The sequence below is a fragment of the Macrobrachium nipponense genome, chromosome 26 (assembly GCF_015104395.2).
Source record: "Macrobrachium nipponense isolate FS-2020 chromosome 26, ASM1510439v2, whole genome shotgun sequence".
NCBI classification, from domain to species: Eukaryota; Metazoa; Arthropoda; class Malacostraca; order Decapoda; family Palaemonidae; genus Macrobrachium; species Macrobrachium nipponense.
In genome coordinates this window covers 66,271,795-66,286,003 of record NC_087215.1, presented here as the reverse complement: position 1 = coordinate 66,286,003, position 14,209 = coordinate 66,271,795, and the positions used below count along the sequence as shown (strand labels likewise).

The 14,209-nt window shown below is 35.7% G+C and overlaps 1 protein-coding gene across 1 annotated transcript in view; it reads right to left on the bottom strand.

Moving 5' to 3' along the window:
• The window catches only part of LOC135199702 (relaxin receptor 1-like), a 17,019-nt gene extending 14,495 nt beyond the window's left edge, over positions 1-2,524 (bottom strand). Inside the window, exon 1 of the mRNA XM_064227858.1 lies at positions 2,505-2,524. Coding sequence (XP_064083928.1) covers positions 2,505-2,524 — 20 coding nt within the window. The remainder of the gene's footprint in view (positions 1-2,504) is intronic.
• Between the last annotated feature and the right edge of the window lie 11,685 nt (positions 2,525-14,209).

Genomic DNA, 14,209 nt, shown 5'->3' with positions numbered 1-14,209 from the left:
GAATAATGCAAGAATATCAGTTCAAAAGGCAGGGATTAAATAGAAATTAAGACTTGATTTCAGGTTACAAGCAGTAATTTATATAGCCATTTATATAGCCATTAAACGGGAACATTTCGTCTGCATAATCGGTGTTTTGTTCCTTGTTTAGTAATTCTTAGGATATTTTTGGAAAGTGTTACTACCAGGTAATTTTTTTAGCCTTGAGTAAATCATATTTTTAGTTTAATTTCACCGAAAAGGGTATTTTGCCCAGCATCTAAAGTGCAATAAAACTAAATTAAGGTAAACATATTTCAAGAAATACCGTAGCCTAGAAAATGGGGATACAGTTTGTTGTACTTCGTTTACAGTGAAGAGGGATTTTGGTTTACATTGTCTCAAATGTAGGTATGAATCGTCACTTATTAAAATAGTGCCCTTGTTTTCATCGTAATGAAGAATACATCTGAAGGTATTCCAAAGTACTTTCGTTTGTTTTACGAATATAGTGCCCTTGTTTTCATCATATAATTAAGAATATGTCAAAGTACCTTAATTTTTTTTACGAATATAGTGCCCTTGTTTTCATCATAATTAGGAATATGTCTGAATGTATTCCAAAGTACTTTCATTTGTTTTACGAATATAGTGCCCTTGTTTTCATCATATAATTAAGAATATGTCAAAGTACCTCAATTTTTTTAATGAATATAGTGCCCTTGTGTTCATCATAATTAGGAATTAGTGCCCTTGTTTTCATCATAATGAAGAATGTCAAAGTACCTTCATTTGTTTTACGAATATAGTGCCCTTGTTTTCATCGTAATTAAGAAAAGTACTTTCAAGTAGGTCTGGAATAAGTAAGCAACTGCTTCCCCAATCTAGTCTTATTTGAAAGTACTTCCTCTTAATTATGCAAAAAAAGTATAGTTACTATTATTCGTAAATCAAATGAAGGTACTTCTGAATACCTTCAGACATGGTGAATTTTCCTTTGCACCTTCTTGTCCCAGAGAAGGAAATGACTTAATAGAATACGTAGACCAGTTCAGTGAAAGTTCGTAGTATATTGACGCAGTTGTGGTGTCAGAATGCTTAGTGATGTAGTGCTTTTAATTAAAGTACTAAATCATGACACTTTGATATCAAATATGGGGTTTAAAATGATTGAAATGACAGGATACCTCTCGTTCTGTTTCTGAACTGTTGCATAAAATTAAGATAGTGGTAGAATTAAGATGGTAATAAGTATAATCTATCTTAAGATAGTGATGGAGAATTAAGATAGTGAGAAGTATAGTCTATCTTAAGATAGTGAGGAGTATAATCTAAAGATAGTGATAGAATTAACATAGTGAGGAGTATAGTCTATCTTAAGATAGTGATAGAGAATTAAGATAGTGAAGTATAATCTGTTTTAAGATGATAGATTATGAGAAGTATAATCATGAGAAGTATAATCTATCTTAAGATAGTGATTGAATTAAGATAGTGATAGAATTGAGATAGTGAGAAGTATAATCTATCTTAAGATAGTGATAGAGAATTAGGATAGAGAGAGAAAATTAAGATAGAAGTATAATCTATCATAAGATAGTGATAGAGAAATAAGATAATGAGAGGTATAATCTATCTTAAGATAGTGATAGAGAATTAAGATAGAGAGAAGTATAATCTATCTTATGATAGTGATAGAGAATTAAGATAGTGAGAAGTATAATCTATCTTAAGATAGTGATACAGATTTAAGATAGAGAAGTATAATCTATCTTAAGATAATGATAAGTATAATATATCTTAAGATAGTGATGAGTATAATCTAAAGATAGTGAAGAATTAAGATAGTGATAGAGAATTAAGATATTGAGGGTATAATCTATCTTAAGATAGTGATATAGAATTAAGATAGTGATAGAGAATTGAGATAATGAGAAGCATCAGCTATCATAAGACAGTGATAGGTAATTAAGAAAGTGGGAATCATAATGAATCTTAAGATAGTGATAGAAAATTAAGATAGCGATAAGTATACTCTAAAGATAGTGGTAGAGAATTAAGATAGTGAGAAGTATAATCTATCTTAAGATAATGATAATTATAATATATCTTAAGATAGTGATAAGTATAATCTAAAGATAGTGAAGAATTAAGATAGTGATATAGGATTAAGATAGTGAGAAGCATAATCTATCGTGATAGAATTAAGATAGTGAGAAGTATAATCTCTCTAAAGATAGTGATAGAATTAAGATAGACATATAATCTATCTTAAGATAGTGATAGAATTAAGAAAGATGTATAATCAATCTTAAGATAGTGATAGAGAATTAAGAAAGTGAGAAGTACAATCTATCTTTAGTGATAGAATTAAGATAGTGAGAAGTATTCAAGGTTCTTTTGCAGCGTTCCTTTGTGCCCTGGCTTTTACCCCGCCCCCCTCCCCCCATTTCATTTCTTTTACTGTACCTCCGTTCACATTCTCTTTCATCTTGCTGTCCACCCTCTCTCGACTCTCAATTTACCTTTCAGCGCTGAATGGCATCATAGACCACAGCGCTTAAATGTGACAGTTAATGAATGAGAGTAGCAGTTTTTTTTTTCCTATAATAAGTGCCAACACAGAATTGCTCAGCTTCCTCTGTTTATTAGAAGCTATATTAAGTTTTCGCGATCCAGGTTATATAACATTTGTATAAATGGCTATAATGCAATTTCATCTCTGGGTATTGTTATCGAGAACTCCTTCTTTTATACGTTGTGATTAACGTAATTTTTTTTCCAGACGATGCTATACTGCAAGGGCTAACGGTCGTGATCGATTCCTGTATAGTTTCAATACATCTGCGAAAGTCGTTTCGATACAGCTCAAGTTTTAATCAATTCATTACTCAAGTCTGAAGATATCTGTCAAACAGAAAGATAATTCCAGGTGGAATGTATTATAAACAGAATCCCTCGGTAGAATGCCATCAAATGGCCCTTAACAAAAGCAACATTTATTGGGTTTTATTTGGTCGTTGGCCGAGTGCATTTCTAGCTCGGTTACCAATCCGGTGGTCCGAAGTTCGATTCTCGGCTCGGCCAATGCGGAACCAGAGGAATTTATTTCTTGTGATAGATATTCATTTCTCGATACAATGTGGTTCAGATCCCACAATAAGCTGTAGGTCCTGTTGCTAGGTAACCAATTGGTTCCTAGTCACGTAAAAATATCTAATCCTTCGGGCCAGCCCTAGAAGAGCTGTTAATCAGCTCAGTGGTCTGGTAAAACTAAGATATACTCATTATTTGGTCTGATTGCAGGAGAAGCTTATTAAGATAACGAGCAATTAGTGGGTAGAGGCATTCACTTATATATATAATAACGGAGACAACAAGTATCTCGTTATTATTTTGGTCGCGAAAGCCAGAGCGGCGGCAACCTGGTTTTGGTAACACATTTTCTCTCTCTCTCTCTCCTGACAGCCAACAGCTCTCTCTCTCTCTCTCTCTCTCTCTCTCTCTCTCTCTCTCTCTCTCCCCGTCATACCTCCCCTCCCTTTCATTAGGTCATCAAATCAGAGTCGTGCATTACAAAAATATGCATTTATTTAAAAGCAAAGTATTAACTGAATAACTCAGATTCTTAACAGCATGATGAAATGTTATGTTAACTCCGACAACCCTCGGTAATTAATCTAACACCAACATTAGTTTAGTCAACACAGTAATTAAACACCATTCCTCCAAAGAATAATCCCACTCTTCTCCAGAAAATAGTTCCCTCTACTAGAATCGCCTGTTAAAAGAACAGGAGAACAAACTGGTAAGCATGCACAATTGTAAATAAAAAGTCAAAAGATTAAATGAAATAGAACATCTTTACAAAATATCAAAAATACAGTCAAGCCACACTTTGGCTAAAACAGATATAGATACACTCACCCATTTCAACCTAGAATCTCCAAGCACTTTCACAAAAGGCAAAAGCCTCCATGGGTTAGCCTGACTCCCGCAACAATCCCCCTCTATTGTTCTGGCTAATTACATGCTATTATGAACGGACATAGCTCGTACGAACGCATGAATTTGCACACACTCGTAACCAGTTTCAAAGGCACCTTTGACAAACTCCCATAACGACAGACGATCGTTGACCTGCTTAGGTAAGGATTTTAATGTCGCACCACCTCAAGACCTATCAGCATTTTCTAGGCTGAGATGTTCTCTCTCTCCATGGGAAGCTAAAAACGATGATTCCCAATTTCAGAGGAATGTCAAAGCACGTGACATACAACGATGTCTCATACATATCATATATTATATTAGTCATATCATAGCGAATCCTCCTCTTTGTTACATATATACAATTTCAGAAAATGCATCAATTTTTGGGGGGAGGGTTGGAGTTAAAATATACAATACAATGAATTTAAATGTAATATGGTGTATTGTAAATATTGCAAAAAAAGAAATTAAAACTAAATAAAAATAAATCTAAGAAACTGGCTGGTTAAAAGAGACAGGATGTATTCTGAAGTAAATTAGAATTGCCAGATAAATAATTATTAGAATTTTGCAATTGCCAAATCTTCAGGTTAGGTTAAGACGTTGGCAGTGAATAGAATAACAAAACAGTTCAACGTTAATAGAATGAAAAATTTACCAATCAGTTGATCATTTTCAAGAACATACTAAGATGTCAGACTGTAAATTTCATTCTAGTACAGTCAAAAACTATTTACAATGCAAAAGGGTCTAATATAACCGCTAATTCGACGGCCTCGACCTAAAACTGGATGTTTGAAGTGATAATAAAATTTTAATCTTTGTACCACTGTTATGGAAATTTGGGTGTATCGAATCGTCTTGACTGATGTATCTAAAGATCGGAATGAAGCTACAAAACTGCGTCTTGTTTGGAAACGACCGAGACTAGTCGTCTACTTCGACGTCAGAATTTGAGAATGGATGGAGGGATTTCAGCGAAAATTGGAAAGTGGATGAACTGATATCAACGACAATTGGAGAACTGATAACGAAAATTGGAGAACGGATGGACTGATATAAACGAAAATTGGAGAACGGATGGACTGATATCAACGACAATTGGAGAACGGATGAACTGATAACGAAAATATGAGAACGGATGGACAGATATCAGCGAAAATTTGAGAACGGATGAACTGATATCAACGAAAATTGGAGAACGGATGAACTGATATCAACGACAATTGAAGAATGGATGGACTGATATCAACGACAATTGGAGAGTGGATGAACCGATAATTATGAAATGGGTAAGTTTATGACCTCTCAAACCATAGATACTAAAGGGTGGACGATACTACAAAATTAGGGACTGCTTGGTAATAGTAAAGATATCTGACTAACATACATTAACCGCGCAAGGAGAAAAGGTCAATGTTTGTGGGTCCGAAGTCGACTTAACCTGAACCTGATTTCTGATTGAGAGCAACAATGCCAAAGGATGAATTATATCACTAAAGGGACTACTGAAGGCATGCATTCTTTTTATAAAAAAATTGTAATGGCAGTATAATTTGAACTAAAATATAAAATTGCCTATTAAGTCATATCAGTGGACAACAACCCAAGCTTTGGTGGTGTGATAGCGTCTGAACTTTCTAGTAATAATGCTACGGTACTGTCTTGGGTTTTGGGCAAAGCTCATATCGGCCGCTTCAGTGTGGATTAATATCTAAGTACTCTTTCCTTCAAAACCCTATTTCATGTCACCTTAAACTCTTTTTTACTGCAGACCAATGCTTGGTTTCCACATGGTGAAGGCATGCTCTCTGCCAGACAGAATTTATATGATACCTTTCTCCAATTGTCAACATTATTCTGTTGGCCTTGCTTTTTTCAAGGCTAAACAGAGTGATTTTGAACTAAGTCGGAAAGTCCTCATCAATATCTTGAATTGTTCATCAAGACATCCAGCCCAGCTGAACGAACCTTTTAGGTATCTGGTATTGTTGGCATAGCTTAGACCATCTTTGGGAATAAAGTAAATTCTGTACTGTCTGGAAAACTACTAAAGGTTCTCATCCAGTCTGCAAAACACACAGTTTAATCTCGCACTATGCCCATCAAGATTGCCTGAGGGTACCCCTGTTCAATTTTGCTCCTTATTGCATCCTACAAACCATATCCTCCTACACCTTTGGTACGTTAGCTGTCCTAGGCGATATATATCTTGATGTCACTTCTTCCTGTGTTCATCTTCCTTCATTACTGAGTTCACTACTAGTATCTTGTTATTCTTGAACTAAAACAGAGCTGAGGTATCAAATGGTTAAGGGCTATTATGAACTAAATTCAGTATGTGGCGAGTTGGTGTTTCTGGATGTTCCTGAAAGGATGGCCTGTTGGGTATGAGTATGCCCAGGACCCAGTAAATCTCTGAGTCCTAGGTATACCCTTTCACTCTACGTACAGACCTATGGTGTAATTCTTCGAGATTATTAGTCTCCAAATACTCTGTTCAGTCCCCTGTTGAGGACAGGATGAGATTGTACTAATAGTTGACCAGTAATTGCTCGCTTTCTAGGTGCCCTAGTGGTGGTGGAAAACTGGTCACGTCCAGTCCACACAAAAAAATAAAGTACGTACACCGTTTGAGTATATCAGGATATATGAGTAATATAACGACAGACTGACATAACGGTAAGACTCCTCTATATTGCCATAAAATTTAATGAGGCTTGAAATAAATTTGATAGCTTGGTTTTGAATACTGTGGCCAATTTAACAGAAAAAAATTCTCTATGAAAAATAACATAATTTTGCATTTTTTAGATACCCCTAATTTGTACTGTTTTCATAAATTATGAGCGTAATTAATTACTAATTAGGAAATTAATGAAATCGCCACTGTGCTTGGGTAAATTGTCTTTTATCATCGAGCGACTCTTTGGTGTTTTTGTTGTTTCAAATTTTTTTTTTTTTTTTTTTTTTAAATGGACAGACTTTCGTAGCAAAAAGTTACTGCGTGTGGCAATATAGTAATTGCATTAAGCGAAACAGTTAATTAAACCTTTTTATACGTAGTCATGTTTGATGCGTTTTTCTGCCGTGATCCAACAAGCCCTGTCATGAATTTCCAGGCTGCCTTTTCTCCTTTTTTTTAGCTGAACTTTTTATAATCAGTCGGTACTGTTAAGGAAACTCGATTGCATTTAGAAAAGTTGGCTATAATATCCTATATTCAAGTCGGTTTTCCTTTCTACATTTTTTTTCATTTACAGGTTTACTACGGATACTACAAGGCTGTCACTAATTCGGTGGAATTTTCGAACAGGAATGATACTGGAAGATGGACAACACAAGACGAGGGAAAAGGACAAATGCTGTTGATAAACTTGAAAAGGACTTTGGATCACACTTACTTTCGAGCGCCTCAGTGATGTGGTTAGTATGGTATTGGCGTCCCACCTCGGTGGTCGCGGGTTCGATTCTCGGCCATTCCATTGAGGAGTGAGAGGTGTGTATTTCTGGTGATAGAAATTCACTCTCGACGTGGTTCGGAAGTCACGTAAAGCCGTTGGTCCCGTTGCTGAATAACCACTGGTTCCATGCAACGTAAAAACACCATACTACCGATAACTAAAATAGTACTATAGAAGCTTTTAAAAGCTCAGATAAAAGTTGAAACACTGAAGGTGAAGCCTCGCTGCTACGTAAGTAGAGTTGATCCTTGTAACCAGTCAGGTTTAAAGGGAAAGAAAATTTATAAAAGGTATAAGAAAAGGCCCAACAACATCATTGCATAATTGTTCTGCACTTATCCCAAAAGGATAGTGTGCCAATAGTTGAGTTTGTGAGGTAAGCTGGCTGGAGCCAGCACCACAGGTAGTACTGTTTGTGCGTGGAATGTGGTAAAATCCACAGGACAATAACATGGCGACCAAAGATCTGATACGTGAACAAGAAAGTCTAGAGGAAATCTGACACTGGCGTTCTAACCTGTCGAAGATGAACACGTGAACTGATTCGTAGATACAACCTGGCCCCGAGATTTAAAGAATACTCTATAGCAGAAACATCGAAGAGGGTTACGACGCAAGAACTAGTCTTTTAAGAACCCGTCCACACGGACGAGCTTTGCTCGACGAACTTTGTTCGATGTGACGTCAAAAGAGGAGAAACTGCGGTAAAGTTCTGACTTTTCCTGCGGTTTCTCCGCTTCTGACGTCACATCGGACAGAGTTCGTCGACCAAAGCTCGACCGTGTGGACGGGGCCTAAGGATAACTATGAATATACAGTGAGGAAGTTGACCCACTGGATGAGACAGCCAATTGGAGGACCTCTAGAAAATAATAAGATTTGCTCCATAGCTGTTGCCATCAAAACTTGCAGTATCTTGGGTGAGTACTGAAGTGTTGAATGTGAAATCTTATATCAGAGCTTATTTGGAGATTGTTTTAAGATAGGGTTTCGCATTTTTAGTTTTTGTTAATGACTTGAATAAACGTACATAATCAGATAATGGACATTTAGAAACCTCGGGTAAACTCCATTGGTACCATTTAGAGAAATAAAAATTTCCAAGTAGTGGCATTATATAGTGTGACCAAAAGTGCAGTACGTGGTATTTCTAAGGTTTGCTGCTCATATTTGTGGTATTTAAAGGTAATCAAAATCATTTTCATTTTATCCTTACGTGATACAATGGTAATTAAATCATGGGTGCGAAATAATTGTACGTGAGGAGTTACTGAGGTTAGCAGCAGCTTGTTTCTGAAGAGTACCAGTATTCCCAGTTGTAGCTGCATTCTCTCTCTCTCTCTCTCTCTCTCTCTCCTCTCTCTCTCTCTCTCTCTCTCTCTCTCTCTCCTCGGAAGGGGGATCTGTGAAGATAGATTTAGTTTTATTTTTCATTTTACTTTATTTTTATTTTATTATATTCTATATTTTTATTTAATTTTTTTTTCCACTAGTGAAAATGAAAAAATTTGGCCTTGAATCAGTCAGTGAACATGACTATGGACAGACTTTTGGAAGGAATTCTATATTTTTATTTTTTTATATTTTTATTTTATTTTATTGTATTTTATTTTATTTTATTTTTTTGCCCACTGGTGAGAATGGAAAATTTTGGCCTAGATGAATCAGTCTGTGAACATGACTATAGACCGATTATTTTGGAACGGAATTCTATTTTTTAATTTTTTTTATTCTATTTTTTTTTTTTTTTTTTTTTTTTTTGCCCACTTCTGAGAATGGAAAATTTTGGCCTTGAGATCTGATTCCCACTGCCAGGTTTTTAGTAGTACTCTTAATACTGCATCCACCCAGAGGACAAAGACATAAAAATAGATAATTAACATGTAATCGAGTTTGCATGATTTGCCAGTGGCGTGGGGGGGGGGGGGGGGGTATTCACAAATGGCATTTTGTTGGGACTCAAGAAAACTGAAGCCAAAAGGCAAATGATCCCCTTTATTACTGATGATGTGAGGAGTCTATTTTGTGTAATATATATTATTTTCTTCCCATCGCTATCAAAACCAGCTCAGATTTAAGCTTTTAATACCGCGGGAGTGTTAGTTTCATAGTGCCCGTTGACCAAAAGTTGATTGTGGTTTGGCACTGCATGTTGAAAAATGACAAAGTGAAGGATTTTTAGGCGTCTGTCATCTAGGAAATGTAGTTTTATCACACAGGATGAACATCGGCAGCTCAGGATGTTTCAGGAGCTATATATTTTTCGTATTGATCAACTGGTAATGAAGTACCGGTAACTCGTTAGTCACCCGCATATTTTTTTTTTTTATTTAAATTTCATATTTTCATTATTGACCATTAAATTGGAGAGACAGCTTTCTTTTATATATCTCTTATCTTAATACTATCCATCAAGTTAGCCATCGAGCACTTGCTCCGATTTTTTTTTTTTTTTAGATTAAACAGCTAACAAGTAGCTCATTATGTTACAGGGTACAGAGTTTCCGTTGCCAAAGTTTCTCGTGTCTAATACTCGCTGTCTGCGAGTTTAGTATATTCCAGAATACGTAATTCATTTTCAACCTAAATCTCCTGTCTTGATATGAGAACGTAGTCCATTTATTCAGGATACATAGATCTTATTAAACTATTAGTATCTTGTAACTCTGTCTGATTCATGTTACATAGTATTTTGAGTTTTACTTCGAAGTGTATCAGCAACGTAATTTTTTTATTGCTTACCAGTATAAAAGAAGTTATCAGGATGGTATTTGAATTTATTATCGATTTTATATTTCAGGATAATTTTTCTTAAATTTATCAGGTCGATATTACAAATAGATTAATGTTTTAGGATACCTAGGTCACTTATTAATTATGCATGCTTACATGATTGTTTAATATTGATTATTTCCTAGTTTAGTTTATGATGCATAATTATTTGAACAGGTTTTTTATCAGTTCGACATCCACTGGGAATTTTTGTATCGGTGTAAGATAAGCCGTTAGGCAGTTTATTTAGGACCACATGTTGGTTATTTTTACTTGTAGTTCGGTTTGGTATCACAAGTCAAATAGTTCTATATTTTCTTTAAATGCATATTCACTTAGGACTATCATTTCTGATTGGTTTCAGTCTTAACAGGTACAATTTATTGTTCAGCGCATGCCCATCTAGGTATGAAGATTATTACCCAACTATGTGAGATTAATAGACCATACTGATTTTGTATTTTTTTTTTTATTAACATAAGATCAATCAAAAGTTTTTTATTAGTCAGGAAGTATAGATTTTTATGATTCAGTTATATTTCTTTTTAGTCATCAGTGAGAATATTTAAGTGTTACAAAACCTGCTAAATATTAGCCTAATTTTCGAACTAGAGTACCAACGACTCTTGACAGTTTATCACGAGTGTGTCTTAGACGTCATGATATTAAATTAGCTTCCAGTACTGTAGCGACTTGGAGTCAGTTTCTCTTTAAACGCCCCGTGGCCTTAGTCCTAGTTTTCGTCAGTTACTGTTTAATAGCCTAGTTAATTTATTTCTTAATTCTTCATCATTGCAATATCACGTCAGTTTCATTGCAATAGTAATATCCAAGGTCCTTTAAATATACTGGGAGAGGTCGGCTCATCAGCGAGCGAAAATACGTTCCCTCTGCGCATGACGTCACGCTACGAACAGTCTCCCCTGACAGCACTGACTCTGACAGGTATACGTAGTAACACGATGCAAGGATACCTTTCCAAAAAAATACTTCTTAATGTATAAAGATATTTTGTTTTACTTAAAGTACAGATGTTCCTTATGAAAGACCATACTTCAAAGTTTCATAATAATCTGATGCTTCTTAACAAAAAGTCATAAGGAATAGAGGTACCTTTCAAGGGAAAACAAATACTGTAATGTATTGATCGTCACTTATCCCTAACCAAGGAGGTATGGATTAACGTAGAGAAAGTTGTCCTTGGTACTAAATCCTATACAACGAGTTAAGGATTAACATAGAGAAAGTTGTTTTGGTACAATGAACTCTCATTTCAATTCTAACAGATTAACAGAACAAAGATGACAGTTTAATGGTGAAGGCATTGATATATGCATGAGTTTGTTTCTCACCGAGCCAGGTGTGGACCCTGAGGGGAAAAAATAAGTTGTTGTTTTCATGGGTTTTTGTACTGTAGTCCTGCAAGTCCTCTGTTTCTTTTTACTCGTCGATAATGTTGTTAAGGTGCCGCATTCTAAAACACACTGATATTTTGGCAAAAAATTCCACAAACCTCGTCAGCAACACCAGCGACAGCAGATTTCATTTCAGCAGCCATTGTTTTTATGCATTCCGTTCCTGGTCTAAGACCATAGCCATGAATTGCTGTAAAAATTTCTCTACAAATTTTCAGTTTAGAAAAAAGGTCGTCTGATGGTGCATAATGTTTTCCTTCGCTTATATAATGGACCCATGTCTCTGACGTCTTGCTGTTAACAATGTACCCTATATTTGGATATTTAAAGGAAAACTTTTTCACTACATATCCACCGATATATTTTATGGACTCTTCCTCGATAACAGATCCCGTGGTGTCTCCTGATTTCTGACATTTAGCAAATTCTATTTCCTCAGAGAACATTTCGTCATTCTTAAGATCCACGTCAAATTCCAGGTCTGTAAAAATGATGTTTCTCATACATATTTCAAAGGCCAGTTCCCTGTCATGGAAAGATTTATCATGTCCGTTTCCATCACGTCCAGATGATACCATTTCATGGGATAACGGGTCAAGTTTCAATATCCCAACCTAGAAAAAAGTTTTTCAATCTATATTTAAAATTAACGGCATTGGGATGATCATGAGAACCCCTCATCTGCCTGATGCATCGAAAAACTTTCAAGACAGTCTTGAATTAATCTCCGTGTCATAAAAAAAGAAATGTCATGACTGTTTTAGCATGTTATGTAGCCCAATCATTGAGTGACAAGATAATATTACAACTTTTTAGAATTTGTAAAGGCAATTCAATTTTGGGTTTTTTACCCTTATTCCCAGCATAGCATCGACCATTTTTTGTAAAGCCCTTTTCTGGCTATCAAAAATTTATCCCAAATGCATTGCGGGCTTTTATGTCACCGAACATCATAGAGGAATTCATGACATCGAACCATTCATTCACTGTAGCTATAAAATCGGCAGTTTCCTTCCAATTGTTGCTCTCTAGTAAGGCCCTTTCTCCTAAAAAATACAATGCCTTAGTACATGACTTTGTAAGTAGCTGTACAGCATACTTTACACGCTGTCTTTGTAAGCCACTTACATTGATATGTGTTTCATTAATTTTATATGCTAAGGCATACTCTGATACGGTTTTCATTAGCATTCACGGACACAGGCATCAGATACACTGTTTCCATTTTCCATAAGAAATCCGTGGTCCAGAAAATGATTGCCAATTAACTTTACCAAATGGGAGCATCAGCAAATAAGAAGACATTCCTGTCAGCACATGGGTTTTTAAAAGTGACTTTCTCAGGGTAAAGGGGATCAATCCCGAATTCTTTCCAAACCCGCAAATTATTAGGTCCAAGATCATGGACAATTGCCTCAACGGCAAAGCGAGCTTTTTCAACATTTATAATAATATCAGTCATCATATTGGTAGTATATGAGTTGCTTCCAGCTTCCCATAAAACCTCTTAACCACTTGAACTTTATCATGAGGTTCATACAAAACGTCCATCCCTTTGTCATAACTCCACTTACTACCAATATTCATTTCATCAACTGAAATAACGGCAACAAGTTTTTGTATTTCCGTCATAGTTTTTTATTTTGCCTTCATCAGTGACAGAACCATATGAAAAATAACCGGCTCACATTTCAGATTTTGCGCTCGTTTGTTCTTTGTACTTTTTGATGGCAGAGGAAATCCTCTTTTAGTTCGCAAATATGAATAGCTTTTGGTGCTCATGCTTCTGAGAGTGAAAGCTGACGATATGTCTTCATCGCGCCATTGACTGACAAGCTTATTGGTTATGAGAGCATTATCTGTGTTGTACTTAGCACAGGTTGAAATAACTTGTTTATTTATGTTAATGTGAACTTAGGTTCTGTCACTTCCATTTCCAAATTAACCAGTTTCAGTTCTTGATCGGTCTTTTCCAAATGCTCTATTTTTTTCTTTAGCTCTTCCACTTCCTCTACTTGTTAATTGTATTTTGTTCAGAACTCTCTTCAGGCTGTGCAATAATTTCTTGAACAGAGACTTCTGGAGAAGAGCATGCTTCCAGTAAACATCGTCTGCGCATTTGCAAGCATGCATCCATTTCTTCTTCGTTTTTTCTTCTTTTGGGAAACTAAAATATCGAATACCCTAATTAATGGTCATTTTGCTATTACTATGACATCCAAATACAGCAAAAATGGAAGGCATGGCTGCTGGAAGTTAATAAACGTGACAGAGACCAAGTAAGACTACCTTTAGTCAGGTCAAACCTCGGCCACCGTCTCCGAAACTTAACGTCACGAAAGCTCCGCCCACATGCGCGTAGCTCACTGATGAGCCGACCTCTCCGAGTATATTTAAAGGACCTTGGTAATATCAATGGTTCTAGAATTTGGATCTGTAAAGAGTACTTTATAAACAAGGAGGGGAATTAAAGACCTTAGCATTTACATGTTTATACTCAAGGGTAGGAAATATTTGTCTTATACAAGGAGTGAAAATAATAATTTTCATCTCCAAAAATAGAAACTTAATTTTCATTACAGATTTTTT